The sequence below is a fragment of the Mercenaria mercenaria genome, chromosome 2 (assembly GCF_021730395.1).
Source record: "Mercenaria mercenaria strain notata chromosome 2, MADL_Memer_1, whole genome shotgun sequence".
Taxonomy (NCBI): Eukaryota; Metazoa; Mollusca; class Bivalvia; order Venerida; family Veneridae; genus Mercenaria; species Mercenaria mercenaria.
The window spans coordinates 96,465,339-96,480,508 of record NC_069362.1 but is presented as its reverse complement, the minus strand read 5'-3'; the positions used below and the strand labels follow the sequence as shown (position 1 = coordinate 96,480,508).

At 33.0% G+C, this 15,170-nt stretch overlaps 1 protein-coding gene across 1 annotated transcript; it reads right to left on the bottom strand.

Moving 5' to 3' along the window:
* Window positions 1-7,649: 7,649 nt before the first annotated feature.
* Window positions 7,650-8,750, bottom strand: LOC123562390 (uncharacterized protein K02A2.6-like). The gene has a single exon (XM_045355028.2). The coding sequence runs from the start codon at window positions 8,748-8,750 to the stop codon at window positions 7,650-7,652; it is 1,101 nt and encodes a 366-aa protein (XP_045210963.2).
* Between the last annotated feature and the right edge of the window lie 6,420 nt (window positions 8,751-15,170).

Below are 15,170 nucleotides of genomic sequence, written 5' to 3'. Positions count from 1 at the left end.
CACATTTCATTAAACCGCTGTATGATAGTTTAATTCAAAAATAGACAACTTTTGTCAGTTGTAATTGTATTAAATCGATACTTCACAGGTTTATTGAGTAAAACAATTGTTATCAAGTACATAAAACTCCTGTAAAGTTATATACAAACGGTTTCTGTAGAATATTATTTGCATCAGAATTTAATGAATGACCCTCGCATAGTACGCATCCACTGTGAGCTACGAAGGTCACTAGCTTATTTGCCTTTCTCCGGATGCGGCATCAAAATAAGATAACATACCTGTGATCTCTCGTAAATGATGGAATTTAAACCGATTTCTATCTGGTTTCCAATCCAGGCCACGATAAAAACAATATTGAACGAAACTTCTGAAACGTTTTATTTTTTCCACAAATATCACATATACATATTGTTTTAATCCATGGACAGTAACATTAAAGTTAATGGTACTATTTTAATACTCAGTTCTTGACTTACATTAGTTTAATTTCTCGTAAACTCTTGAAAACCATTCTTTTTTAAAGAACTTTTCATCCACACAATTATCCAAATAGCTTTTAGTGACAGCTTTAAAGTTTCACTTCTACTGAGTCTAAAACTCTGTACAAAATAAGGCTAGCCAGTTTTGTTATCAGCATATGTCTAAAGGTGCATCGATGAAATGTAAAATATCTAAATAGACACATAAATGCGAGGATTCAATTACATACAAACTCATATCCGTTAGAAAAAATGCCTACAACAGAACGAGTGCACACAGGGGAAAAACTTTGGTCTTAACATTTTGTTGCTATTACTTCAAATTAATCGTCATGCTTTTGAATAGGAGTCAGCATCAAGATCTGGTCTTATACTTAAAGACAAGTATGCCTAATTAAATCAGTATATTACACCTTTATATGTCAAGCCACTACCCGACACCATATGTTCTAAAAGTTCACTATCCTCATTTCGTCAATATCCATAAAAAGTACTTACGTAATAAGTAAGAAGATCTGTGCACTCTAATGATCATTATTCCTAGAGGTATAATTTGACTGATTTCTTGTAGCTGTACCTTTCTATTTCGCTAACCAAAAGACGTAAGCATCATCGAATATTGAATAGACCTTCCGAAGTTTATCAACAATGTTAATTAAGGCTGCTTTTGGCTGAGTATTCATTAGGTTTTCAGTTAATTCTGATATTCTGAAGACTTTGAATCACTTAGATTCTGTTATCTGTTTAAACAAATGTATGTTTCCGAAAGAGAAATATATGGAACAAGAAATCATGCAGTCGAATCGATACTGCCGTGTTTCAGTCATTTGGTTAATGGAAGACACAATCACTTTATAAATGGTTGAAGTTTATATTTGATGACAGGAAAACCTACAATATTGTCATATAAATGTGTTTTCCTTCCCTGCCGTATTGACTTGGGTATCTTATTCAAATGTGGATGAATGAAATTCATGCGAAATATTTCGTTAATTTGAGAAACAGGATACAAATGGCACGATAGTAACTTTTACCTGAACTATATATATATTTATTAAATATGTGTTATTCTTCAGATGTGTATTGCAATAAGGACTGCAACATATTCAGTACATATGGTTTGTCATGCTTCTCTCTGTTATAACAGTAACATGATCACAATTTTCTGTTTAGACTATACCTGGTATTGGTGTGCATGGTGTTGAATATATATTTAACCTGAATGTATAAATTATGCTCCATTTGTATTATGTAACTATGCACTAAAATGAATCGAAAAGTAAGGATGGATTTCCTGAAAGCACAGAGCACAGAAAACAAAGCCAGAGACACATATCGCATTACCAGAAACAGTTTAAATGACTGAAGTTTGTACATTTGGAAACGAATTATGTCTTGTCTGTATATTCAAAGGTTAAAATGACGATTTTCGACTTCATATGCACCATTTAGGACATATGTATTACAAGACTATTAAATTGTGGTTTGAAGAATTCAGAAATGAAATGTCAAACTTTATCAGTTTCATTATGTCGCCGGCTTAGCTCAATAAGGAGAGCACAGATCTACGGATCGCGGGGGGTCGTGAGTTCGAGCCCTGGGCGAGGCGTATGTTCTCCGTGACGATTTGATAAAAGACATTCGTCCTCCACCTCTAATTCATGTGGGGAAGTTAGCAGTTACTTGTGGAGAACAGGTTTGTACTGGTACATAATCCAGGAACACTGTTTAGGTTAACTGCCCGCCGTTACATAACTGAAATACTGTTGAAAACGGCTTTAAATCCAAAACAAACAAAAAACATCATTATGTCGTTTCTTTTGTATCTATAAGTAACTGTTGCGATTTTGGTGAAATGATCTTGTATAAATGTTTACACTTCTTAAAAAAAATCACCGTATACAATTTGTTTCAATTTCTATATTCAGTTCAGTGTTCTTCTAAGCCTAAAAATGATTTTAGTTGTTGAAATTCCCCAAATAGTCCATAAAGAAACTAAAGATACATGTTTAATTATAATATCATGGAGTAAATGAGATTTGACATATAAAATAAAACTAGTACACATCACAAATCCTAATTTAAGACATTTGTTCGAAACCTCAGTGAATAGTATACATCTATACCACATGATTGTCTTAATGATGTGTACAATTCAAAATGTTAACTGCAATGTATATGTATTGCCTGTAATATTTATAAATCATTTGGTGAAACATGAATATGTGCTTATTGAACATGTTGAATATGAATCAAAATCATACTTCGTATTGACGATCTGAATAGTATCGTGAGCATCCCAAAATCTTCCACATGTTTTCTATGATGATTAAACACAACCACAATACAGTACATTTTGTATTAAGTAACGAAAATTAATGTTATTCGAAACCTTTTTATTAGTCCACGTCCATTTTATAATTAGGTAATCTTTGTTCTGTTCTCTAGGAATGTCTATTTTATACAAAACAGAAGAAAAAGAATGGAAATTAATGTCGAAGAACCGTGAATCCCATTAAAGTGAGCTATTTACGACGTCATTTTAGGTAAAACACAGTCTGATCCAACAGATAGATATCATTAACGATCTTCATTATGCAATGAGTGACCTTCTTCAGATGTCAGCGAGTTGATACCAAGGTAACTTTAGATTTACAAAACGCCATCGGTGTTAATCTTAATATATTCGAATACAAAACTAAGCTTAAATTTTAACACGCTGATAGTTTTCATATTGGTTGTTCTCGTAGAAAACATGTACACGATTAGCTTTTAATTTCTCATCCGAAAACTTTCTGTTTTACCAGTAGACTAAAATTGCCTCCCTTCACATTATATCTTATTGGAGTAAATTATGCATAATATGTTAGAATTCCAAATTACATATAATAATTGAAACTGAATGAGAAAACAACTTCTCTGTACACTTATTACATTTATAACATTGTAGGCTGCAATATGTATGAATATCTAAAAGGACCTTATTCATGGAAATTCGAAGAATCAAGAAACTTTTCTCTTCCTTCGATAAAAGTTGGCTATTAAAGGTAGCATCATCAGGAGGTTTATCGGCGCTTATTGTATTTAGTGCTTCCTAGAGTTATACCCAAGTCAAGTGAATTCTTCAACTTCCTAAAATTTATATTTTAATAAGATATTTTTGAAAACGGTATAAACGTTGAAACTGGACAAAATGCATACAGTACATGTTTGTTGAGTGACCGACCTGCTGTCAAATCAGTACTTTTTCTACTTTAGGGGTGGTTATCATTCTAGTGTTAGACGTCAAGCAGTCGTACATAAAACGGAGAGAGGCTTTTTGCCTGATCCATGAAATTAAACTTGTCAAGTTATGCAATTACCAATATACTTTTCTGCAATCATCATAAAATTCGTAAAAATGAATAAACATAATGGATACAGACAAACTTTTGACTGTATATAGCAACATAAGTTTATATTTCTTGAATCCTCTTAACCCATTGACACGTCGGGAAGTTCTTCTGTTTTTCGTAATTTGTCTGTCTAGGTGTTTGTTATGTCTTTTAAAATAACAATTTATGTGTTTTCTAACTTTAATTTAGTAACTGATAACTGATCTACATAAAAGACGAATAACGAATGACGTTGACGACGTCACCAAGTAACGACGTCATAAGAATCAATAAGAGTGATAAATGACAACATCACATTTCTCCCCTGTTTTAAAAAGCTTATGTTTATAATGGTATGGAATGAAAATGTTGATATTTATTGTTGAAGTTCATTAAAATCTATAATGTAATCTCTAAATCTGTCTGGTGGTCTTCTGTCTCTTCTGGGCTGAATTCTTCTTTCAACCACATTTTGTTCTACAAGATTATTGTTTGTTTCTGGTGCATTAGCTGGCTGTATGATAGACTGATCTGGTATTGTCCCAATAACTCTTCCCCTCCAATCATTCATATTTGGATTGGCTGTATCGTGTGGTATCTGTTTAAACTTTTTTTTTTTTTTTTTTTTTTTTTTGAGGCCCCATATGGGTAACCCCGTTTATTCCTTTACATACATGAAAACAGTGACATACACACAATGCTATAATTCAGTATACAAAAGCAATGCAATAAAATGCAAACAACACAATGAATAAATATAAGTTTCAGTTTTTCAATCATATTTATCAAATATGTATCGATTCAATTATAATATTCCATATGTATGTAAAAGGAAAGTTTTTTTTAAAAAAAGGAAGATGTGATGCTGATTGATGAAAAAGGAAGGGGATAGATAAGAGAAGAAAAAAACTGGGATCGTTTCCATTTAAATTGAAAAACTATATTCGATTTATGCTAAAAAAGAATAAAAATTTTGGGGTGGCTAAATTTCAGTTAGAAAAAACCATTTGGATTCATGTTTATCTAATCTATCTTTCATTAAAGCTATTTCTTTTTCCAGGGATATACGCAAATATAGATATTCAAGAAACTGTTTAAAAATTGGGATCGTTTTCCTGTATTTCATTCTAGAAATAAAAAACTTTCATAATATAATAACAAAATTTATTGCGCTTTTCATTTTAGTATTTCCTATACAACCAAAACAGACATCTTCAAAATTGACTGTATAGGGGATACTTTTAGTTTCGAAAAAATTGTTAAGTCTATTCCATAAAGCCTGCACGTGCTGGCACTCCCAATACAGATGCTCGGTTGTTTCAATATTCATGTTGCAGAAATCACATAGATTACTGGAGACCAGTTTACATGTATATAAATATTTGTTTGTGGGTAACAAACGCATTAAGAATCTATACTGAAAACTTCGAAGTGTTGTATCAATAGTAGTTGTAAGCGGTACTGTATATATACGCTTCCAGTTAATGTCGCGATTTTCAAAAGCATCGTTCCATTTGTTTTCTGCTTTTATGTCTTCAATGGGCATACATTTTATTTGAATTTTATATAGTAATTGATTAGGTTTATCAATGTTTTTTATTTTATTAATTAATGTATTGTCCCTATTATTATTTAAGAAATTTTGGGTTATATATTTTATGCTGCTTTTTGGAATACTCTTTATTAATTTAAAATAGTTAAGGTAATCATGTTCCTCTAAGTCTAACATTTGTTTCGCTTCATTAAATCTATAAAAACATTTTTGCCGAAAGTCGAACAACTGGTCTATATATTTTATATTTTTATCATACCAATTATTCCAGAAAATTGTTTTGCTTTGCATTCGTATTTCCGAGTTATTCCATATAACATGGTTTATATCTTCTCTTATTTGGTTGTATTCATGGCTAATCTTAAACCAAGCAATTAGAATATCTTTTAAGAATATATTCCTATTGCAGATAAGATCTATGTCATCTTTATTTAAGTTACATTCAAAAACTAATTGAGCACCAAACTTTTCAAGAGCATTTACGTAAAATAATTTCCTGGGACCTTTATTCTCGTCACATATTATTCGTTTTACCCAACAGGCTTTTATGGAATGCAAAAATAACCTAATATCTGTTAATTTTAACCCTCCTAGTTCGTAGTCTTTAGTTAAAACCTTACGTTTTATTTTCTCGGATTTATTATCCCATATAAAACTGAAGACCGTTCGGATAATATCTGTTATAATGTTTTCTGATGGATTCGGCAAGACAGTAAAGGGATATATGAGTTTTGGCAGAGCAAACGTTTTTACTACAGTCACTTTACCTAAAAGAGTAAGCTTTCGGTGTTGCCATTGTTTTAAACAGTTTTTGAATTCTTGTAATTTCGGCTCAAAGTTTAATTTTATATTTGATTCCCTGTCATTATAAAATGTCATACCAAGAGTTTTTGCGCTTTTTGATGTCCAAATGAAATCTTTCTTTGTTGCGTATTTCACATCTGAGTTTTTTAATGATCCTACTCTAAGTATTATTGTTTTTGTTATATTAAGAGTAAGTCCCGAAACATTGCCAAAATCAGTTATAACATCTATTAAACTCTCAAACGATTCTGTTTTACCGTTGTTAATATATGTTGCATCATCTGCAAAAAGTGTTTGCTTTATTTCAGTATTTCCTATATTGATTCCTTTGATGTGTTCATCTTTTCTTATAGTATTAGTTAATAATTCCATGCAAACGATAAACAGCGAAGAAGAAAGAGGACAGCCTTGTCGAACCCCACGTTCAATTTGAACACTCTCTGATAAAAAACCATTGTTAATAATCAGACTGGTGATATCACTATAAAAGAGCTTTACCCATTTTATGAAAGACTGTCCAAAATTGAAGTGCTTTAAACTTAGCATTATAAAATCATGGCTTAAACTATCAAATGCCTTTTCATAATCTGAAAACAAAAGAAGACCAGGTAAATTTTGTTGATTGAGATATTCTATGATTTCAAAAATAAGGCGCACATTTTCTCCTATATATCTTCCTTTCATGAATCCAGTTTGCTCGAAACTTATAATATGTGGTAAAACGTTTTTAAGTCGATTAGAGATAGTTTTTGTTGCAATTTTGTAGTCAACATTAAGTAAACTAATTGGTCGCCAATTCGCTAGTGAAGTTTGATCTTTTCCAGGTTTGGGTAATAATGTTAAAATACTTTGTTTTTGCAGGTCTGACATTTCTCCCTTCGCATATGAATAATTAAGAGCGTTTATGAACTGTTTAAACTTTGATGCATCTCTATATACAACTCTGCCATCCGTGTGTCTTCGGGCACCTATTGCTGAACCATTTACCTGAAATATAATATAATAATTTTCTTCATATGGCGTAGTCCATTTGTTTCTCTTATCTTGCTTGAGCAAGACTTTATCTCCAATTTTGAAGTCGTGACTTTTACATTTTGGGTGTCTTAAATCATTTCTCCACTTTTGTTTATAACATTCGTCATTTACTTTGATATTCCTTTCCATTTTTCTCTGGTTTAAAATTGGTCCTTGTGGGTGTTTGTAATCTAATTTAGTTCTGACAGTTCTCTTCATAAGAGCTTCATAAGGAGAATAACCAGTTGCAGGATGGGGAGTCGATCTATATCCCATCAACATCTCTTGTATTGCTGTTTTACTTGATTTACCTTGAGTGTGCGCAATTTGTTCAGTTTTGTTCAGAATTTTCATAAAATTTTCAGCTTCCCCATTGGCTCTTGGGTGTTCAGGCGTAATTCTATGATGCTTGAATCCCATTGTCTACGCAAAGTTTGCGAATTCCATTGAATTAAAAGGTGGTCCGTTATCAGATTCAATCCTCTCTGGTATTCCGTAGGATGCAAACATTCTGTTAAGTCTTTCAATAACAACCTTAGCTGATGTTGATGTTGTGTGCTCTACCACTGGGAATCGGCTTCTTTTATCAATTACCACCAGGTTATAGTGTCCATCAGGATAAGGTCCGCCAAAATCTACTGAAACCATGTGCCATTCCGTCTCTGGTATTTCAGATGATATAACTGGCTCTTGTTTGTGCTCTTTTGTTGTAATTTGACATTCATAACATCTCTTAATGGCATCTTCAACCATTCCATTTAGTAACGGAAACCAATATTTTGCTCTCAGCATCTGTTTTGTTTTTGTCCTACCAAAATGGCCCATATTATGTGTTGCTTTTATGACTGCTGGTTGTAACTTTTCTGGAATGACTATTTGTTGTGATCTGTACAGAAGGTCATGTGCGGTGTATAGATCATGTCTGATCAAAAAGAATGGTTTCAAATCTGGTCTTTTCTTGTGTTTCTCCCAATCGTTTAATCTCATTCTTGATAAAACATCCTGTAAAAGGATATCCTCTGATGTGGCCTTTCGTATTCTATCTAGCACAATACCGTATTCATTTTCAACAATTAATTTGACCACTGCTTCTGTATCGTCTGTCTCTGTTTCAGGCAAGGGATGTCTTGATAAATAATCCATGGGATCAGCTGCATCTTTCCCTGGCTCATATATCAGTTCATAATCCACATCTTGCATGTCCATTACCCATTTTTCAATTCTAGGTGGTAATTTTGTAGAAGTTTTATTAAACATAGGTATAAGTGGTTTGTGTGATGAAATTATTTTGAACTTTGGTGCTCCCAATAAATAAATGCGAAATCTATTCTTTGCCCACTTGACTGCAAGCGCATCTTTTTCAGTTTGGCTATACCGCTTCTCTGTGTCTGTCAGGGATCGACTAATGTCATGTACTGGTTGAATGCCTTTTGTAGTTTTCTGAAATAGTCCTGCTGATAATCCCTGATAAAAACTTGCTTCGACCCTTACAATGATCTCTTTTCTTGGATCAAAAAATGCCATGGTTTTGTCATCAGTAATACAAGATTTTAACTTCTCGAAAGCAACATTTTCATCTACTCCCTAACTGAATGGAATGTTTTGTTTCGTGAGTTTTCGCAGTGGAGCAGTTATAACTGCATAATTTGGTATGAACTTTGACAAAATCCAATCATGCCTAGAAAACTTCTCACTTCTTCCTTTGAATTTGGTGGATTTGCTTCTTTTACAGCTTTGACTTTCCCTTCTGTAGGTTTCAATCCATCTTTAGTGAATTTATATCCATAAAATTCTAGCTCCATAACTCCGAATTGACATTTTTCCTTATTAAAAGTGACTCCAAATCGCCTTGCACGTTCTAACACTGTTTCTAAAGTTTTATTGTGATCGTCTAAAGTATTTCCCCCAATCAGAATGTCATCTCTTTGGTTGAGGCAGTTTGGTATATCTCTAAATATCCTGTACATAGCTTCATCAAACAGGTCTTGTGACGATTTTGCCCCAAATATAAGTCTCTTAGGTCTCATATTCCCCCATGGTGTACTGAAAGTTGCAAATTTCCTCGAGTCTGGATGTAGTACAAGTTGATGGTAACCTTGTTTTAAGTCCATTTCTGAAATTTTGTGCAATCATGAAATTTGTACGCAAAGTCTTCTACTATTGGGCTCTGTAAAATTCTGCTTCTTTCCATGAACTTGTTTGGTACTCTCAGGTCAACACTTGCTCTTATCATATGTGGCTCCAATTTCATTTTGTCTATCTCATTGTATCTCGGCTTAGGTTGTACCACTAGCGGCGAGCACCACGTCACAGCTTCTCCATCCTTTACTCGCTCAAAAATGTCCTGTTCGATGCATTCATCTATCCATTTCTTTAAAGGGTCTTGCAAATAATATGGTACTGGTCTTGGTTGCTAAGCTACAGGTGTTGCATCTGGTTTCATAGAAAATTTTATCAAAACTTCTTCACCCGTTTGTTTGTCTTGAATTTTTCCTACTCCTTTGAAAACATCCCCATATTCCGTCATAATTTGATCAATGTAATTTGCATTTTGTGCATAAAGAACAGATTTGATATGTACTGGGTCTGGTATTCTAAATTCATTTTGTTTCTTCAAAGAACCATCATGTTGTATTATAAGCATTCCTAAATCAATCAATGTTGGTCGACCTAATAAAGGAGCGGAGGTTATTTTTCCTCCAATTACAACAAATTTGGTTTCTGTCCCTCTCGTCTGATTCCTGGCTATTGCTTTAAACTCTCCTATTACATTGAGTCTATTTTGAAGAGTATTGAGTTTTGTCATACTATTGACCAGAGATATTGGCGTCTGCACCACTATCGGGTTCGACAACGTACACGTCATTCACAACAATTGGAACTGTTTTCTCAAAATCACTTACCCTGTTTATCTGTGCGCTGCTTATTTGTAATTCCTGAAGGTGTCGAATAGAGTCACCTATGAAAGTATCATCTTCCTGCTCAAGTGAATTTGATTGTTCATTATTTTGAAACATTCTGTGAACATCCTTGTCCGTGCCATAGTGATTTCTTTGTTCATTTGATTTACATGCTGGAGCAAAATGATTAAACTTCCCACACTTGATACATTTCTTGCCATAAGCTGGACATAAATCTTTTCTCCATGGATGTATTTTCCCACAATATTTACATTTCAATTTACTGCTATGCTGTTTTATATTTTCATCTCTGTTAGATCTCATTCTGTTTATTCCCGCCACTTCTGATTGGCTACTTGTGTTCATTGCCCTTACTTGTTCTTCCGTTTCTTCCATTATTTGCATTTCTGTTAAGGTTTGTTCTAAGGACCACTTTTTCCTGATAATATTGCGTATAAGATCTCTGTTTTCTGTTGTTTGAATAATTTGTTCTAGTATGCGTTCATCACAGTCTCTAAAATCACAACTCTTGGCTTTAGTACGTAAACGTATAGCAAATGAAAGAATGCTTTCGCCAGGTATTGGAATTGTTTTTAGAAAAATATATCGCGCATAGTGTACATTCTTCTTTGGTGAAAAATAGGCAGTTAATTTTATCTTTAAATTCAGATAACTGTTACTTTCCTCACTGTCGGGTAAACATTTCTCCAATCGCCTTATTTCAGGACCTCCATATATCAGCAATTCATCTCTCTTATCTTCTGCTGATCTAACCTTGAAAAATCTCATTTCTCTCTCCAATTCTTCTATCCATTCTTCCCATTTTTCTCCCGTTGCTAAGTGGTCTTCGGCCACAATAAACGGATTAATCCTCAAATGTCTTGCTCTGCCCCCCATTCAACACCGTAAAGATTTAATAAGAATCAATTTCCCTTTTTCTATCCTCGTCGCCAATGTTATGTCTTTAAAATAACAATTTATGTGTTTTCTAACTTTAATTTAGTAACTGATAACTGATCTACACAAAAGATGAATAACGAATGACGTTGACGACGTCACCAAGTAACGACGTCATAAGAATCAATTAGAGTGATAAATGACAACATCACAGTCTTGTTATCTCTGTTCCTAGGAAACATACCTAAACTAATGTCAATGGCTCATCAAACCCATTAGCAGGGAATAATTTACGGCAAAATTCAGACAGTACGTGCTGCTACAACTTACTAGACATTATTTACGCTGTCTGTTTGGTAGTTTGAAAAAAGAATGGAAAGAATATAATATGGAATGCGATTTATCGTTAAAGATAAAATGTATGCGGTATCCATACATAAACTTTAAATGCAAAAAATGGTTCGTGTCAATGCTTGAAATCCCTAAGTCATTGTGCAACATTTGAGAAAACACGTCATTTTCAGTTGTACATGAAAGTACAGAAGTACGTTACAACTGTAAGATAAATCTCAAAAATGCGTTTTTAAATAAGTAACAATGTTAACCTTACATGCATAAATGTTATATAGCTATTTTCCAAATTCCATTTTTAGCACAATATTATCAATATTGTGCATCATTTCCCGTCGTCTATATCGTCCACATTTTGTTACCTTAGGTCAAGGTCGTTTTGCAAAAATACGACTAAACATATTTCTTTCACACTAGGTGTTCGTTAACCCACTTCCTTAGTTCCAGTTTTTAATTTACAATATTTATTATATGTCGGGTATGTTAATATGTTTCTTTGATTAAGTCAACCAAAAATTATGTTTTCTTCTCCATTTGCACTGCAAATGGCCTTCGTAACATTTTATATTGTGGTTTAAACACTGCTGCAGATAATTAAGAAGAATACGAAATACAGCCATCCAACTTGTATTCAAATTATTTTTGATTATGTTTAAATGATGGGGAAGCCACTTCACAGCTGATGCCATTATTTTACAGTTTTTGTGGTATCTGTTGTGTACATAGAGCCTATACTAAACAATGTGGTTGGCCTATGGATGTTTTCCATATATGAGTAAGGAACTTAAGACGGCGAACTTTTGTGTATTGATTTTTCATAAGCAAATAATATTTTTGGAAGACATTTTCAATGATAAGATTGAGGTTACCCGCCTTAGGTATCAATTGTAATCAATTAGAGTAATATTTCGGCCAACCAGTTTTGTATCGCCTACATCTTATAGATATTCGATCTTGAATAAAAGAAGCTAAATGAGTATTAATCAGGGTATGACCAGAGCTATGACCCTTAATGTTTTGAAAATGACCATATGTGTTTCATTCCAGTAATCGAAAACATTTGACAACACCTTCCGTTATTTTCAATCCTCAGAAAAATATGTAATAATAAAGTTATATACCTAAAGTTCAAAACAAATATGAAAGAATTTCATACATCAGGATAGGTATGAAATACTGTTTTACTCCATGGTATCAGCAAACAATTATTTGTCTTTCTTTAGTACGTTTTTGACGGTATACATATAACTTAAATGATTTAACTTTAAATATCAAAGGTAACACTTTTGATCTTGCAATTAAGTTGCTTGCTTCTGTAATGATCCACATTTATTTTCTATTATGGCATTAACCTTTGATTCTAGAAATACTCATTAGATTATAATAGATACCTTAAAACTCAGATAACAATGTCCTGTCTTGTACTACAAACAAAAAGCAGAAATAATAGTTAACAATGTACTCTTTCTTCAGTCGCGCTACAATTAATTTCATGAATGAAAAATAATGTGATTTCAATACCATTTTAGTAATCTTTTACACAGCAGCAGAGAAATTATAACCTGAATACAAGTAATTCTCATTCATCATGACACTGAGTCAGTTTGAGGAATTTCATATAAGCTGATGTTGTATCTCCAAATAACAAAACTGATTAACGAAAAGTATATGATACATGATAGTTTCATAACGCATTCACCGCTTTCCTAAATGATGTAACGCTTATATTACCAATTCGATTCAACTGAGGATTTTAAAACAATGTGACGATTATATAAATGTGTCACATTCAATTAAGCAGCTCTAAAACAGACTATTGATAAGTTTCAATCTGACCAAAATACTGCTTAATGTTGAAAATATAGTGATTAATACTGTATTTTCCTGTCGCTACATTATTTTTAAATGATACTCTTTCAAACTATGGAATTTTGTGCTGCGTTTCATACTGCATGTTTGTCTTGTAACAACAGCGGCCTGCTATAGGTCATGGAATATCTTCAATAAGCAAATCTTCCTTCAACAAAAACATATTGCATCAAAATCTTGTTCAAGACCTAATTCAATTCGAGACTGCATAACATATAGAGCCCTTTCATGAGAAATTAACATTGTGAAATGCATTGTGCATTCACATCCATTAAAGATTATACGAAAGGATTTTTAATGACATCAGGCATGCATTTAATGTGTTATATTCTGAAAGCTGAGACGCTAAACATGCAAAATATTTTACATCTTATTAAACTGATGATACTATCTGGTTAATCGACTGTACGTTCATTGAAAATCTAAGATTAAAAAACGGTTAATGTTTATGGGCATTTTATTGTTAAATGCAATCCTTTATGTTCTTGTTATTGTTTAGAGTAGCGCTTATTTCAAAAAAATTTAGTTAAAACGTTCACGTGCTGTAAACAGTTACTAGTATAATGAAATGCAGATTATCTAAATGGCCATTATTTTCAACATACAATGTCGGTAAAACGGTCGAACGTATAACTATTAGGTGAACTCTCGTTGTCAATATTGGTTTGATTTCTATCTTCGCCCAATAACTGCTATAATATGCAAACTGATATCCTTGTGAAATCGACCTATGCAAGAACGATCATATAACGTATCACGTATCACGTTTACTTTTATCATGTAATTACCTCCTCTCATCAACAACAAAATAAAGTTTAACTCTTCAATACTCTTAAACTGGCTAAATGCCTAATTTAAACTGCACAAGGTAATATTTATATTCAGGGTGATGATATAGGCAGAGTTCAAAGACTTGGTCAGGTACTGTTCTAACGATGTCGAAATATGTTGACGCGTGACAGTACCAAAAGTGTGATCACTCTTAACCATGCAATGAGTCCGGAGGATATCTCATATAAGTCTTTTACACCAAACTTTCAAATTAAATCTCTTACTTAATTTATTGGTGGGTGCTAGGGTATTTATATATATATACAGTCAAACCCGGCTGCAGAACCTCCCTTGGGGACTGAAAAATGCCGGTATTTGTGATAACATATATTTTCGCAAGACAGGTGACGTGTGACCATAGTAAGCAGGTTATATTTTTTGGAGGCTGTCTACAGTACGGGTCTGACTGCATAAGGGAGTTCATCGGTTCTATGACAAAGGTAAATGTACCAAGTAATATAGCAAAAACAAAACAAAATTATGTGGGATAAGGCCGTGACTTTATTGTAAATTTTCAAATGAAAATTATGGCATATTGTAAATTTATAGCATGGTATATATGAAAATGATGAGAAAATATGAAAGACAAAGCTCCAGCTAAAATGCCTGGAAGCAACATAGCAGCGCGAAGGTGCAGAAAACTATGAAAATAAGAGCAGAACATACCAGACCTAATAGGAAATTGTAGGTTCTAGTACTTCGCACTAATGAGAAACGTGACAAAGATGCTCTCACCGATCTCTATGACATGAGTTTGATTATCAACAAAAATATTCTTCCTAGATTAAGTAAATGCAAAATGAAACATAACACCAAGATCAAAATAAAATCTGATGTAAGTCAAGAAAGTCTTCAGCAAACAAACGCACAAAAATATTAAAATATTGAAAAAATTGTTTCAATGTAATATATGAACAAACGGACGGTGCGAGGAATGGTTATAGCAAACTATGCTACAATAATAATAGAATCCATCCAAGCATTGACTGAGCTAACCAGCAGACTGGAAACGTAAGAAAACAGGGGGGATTTACATGTCTGTTTCAACAAAACCCATGTGTTAGAGGTTTGTAGCAAAGTGATCCACAAATTATAA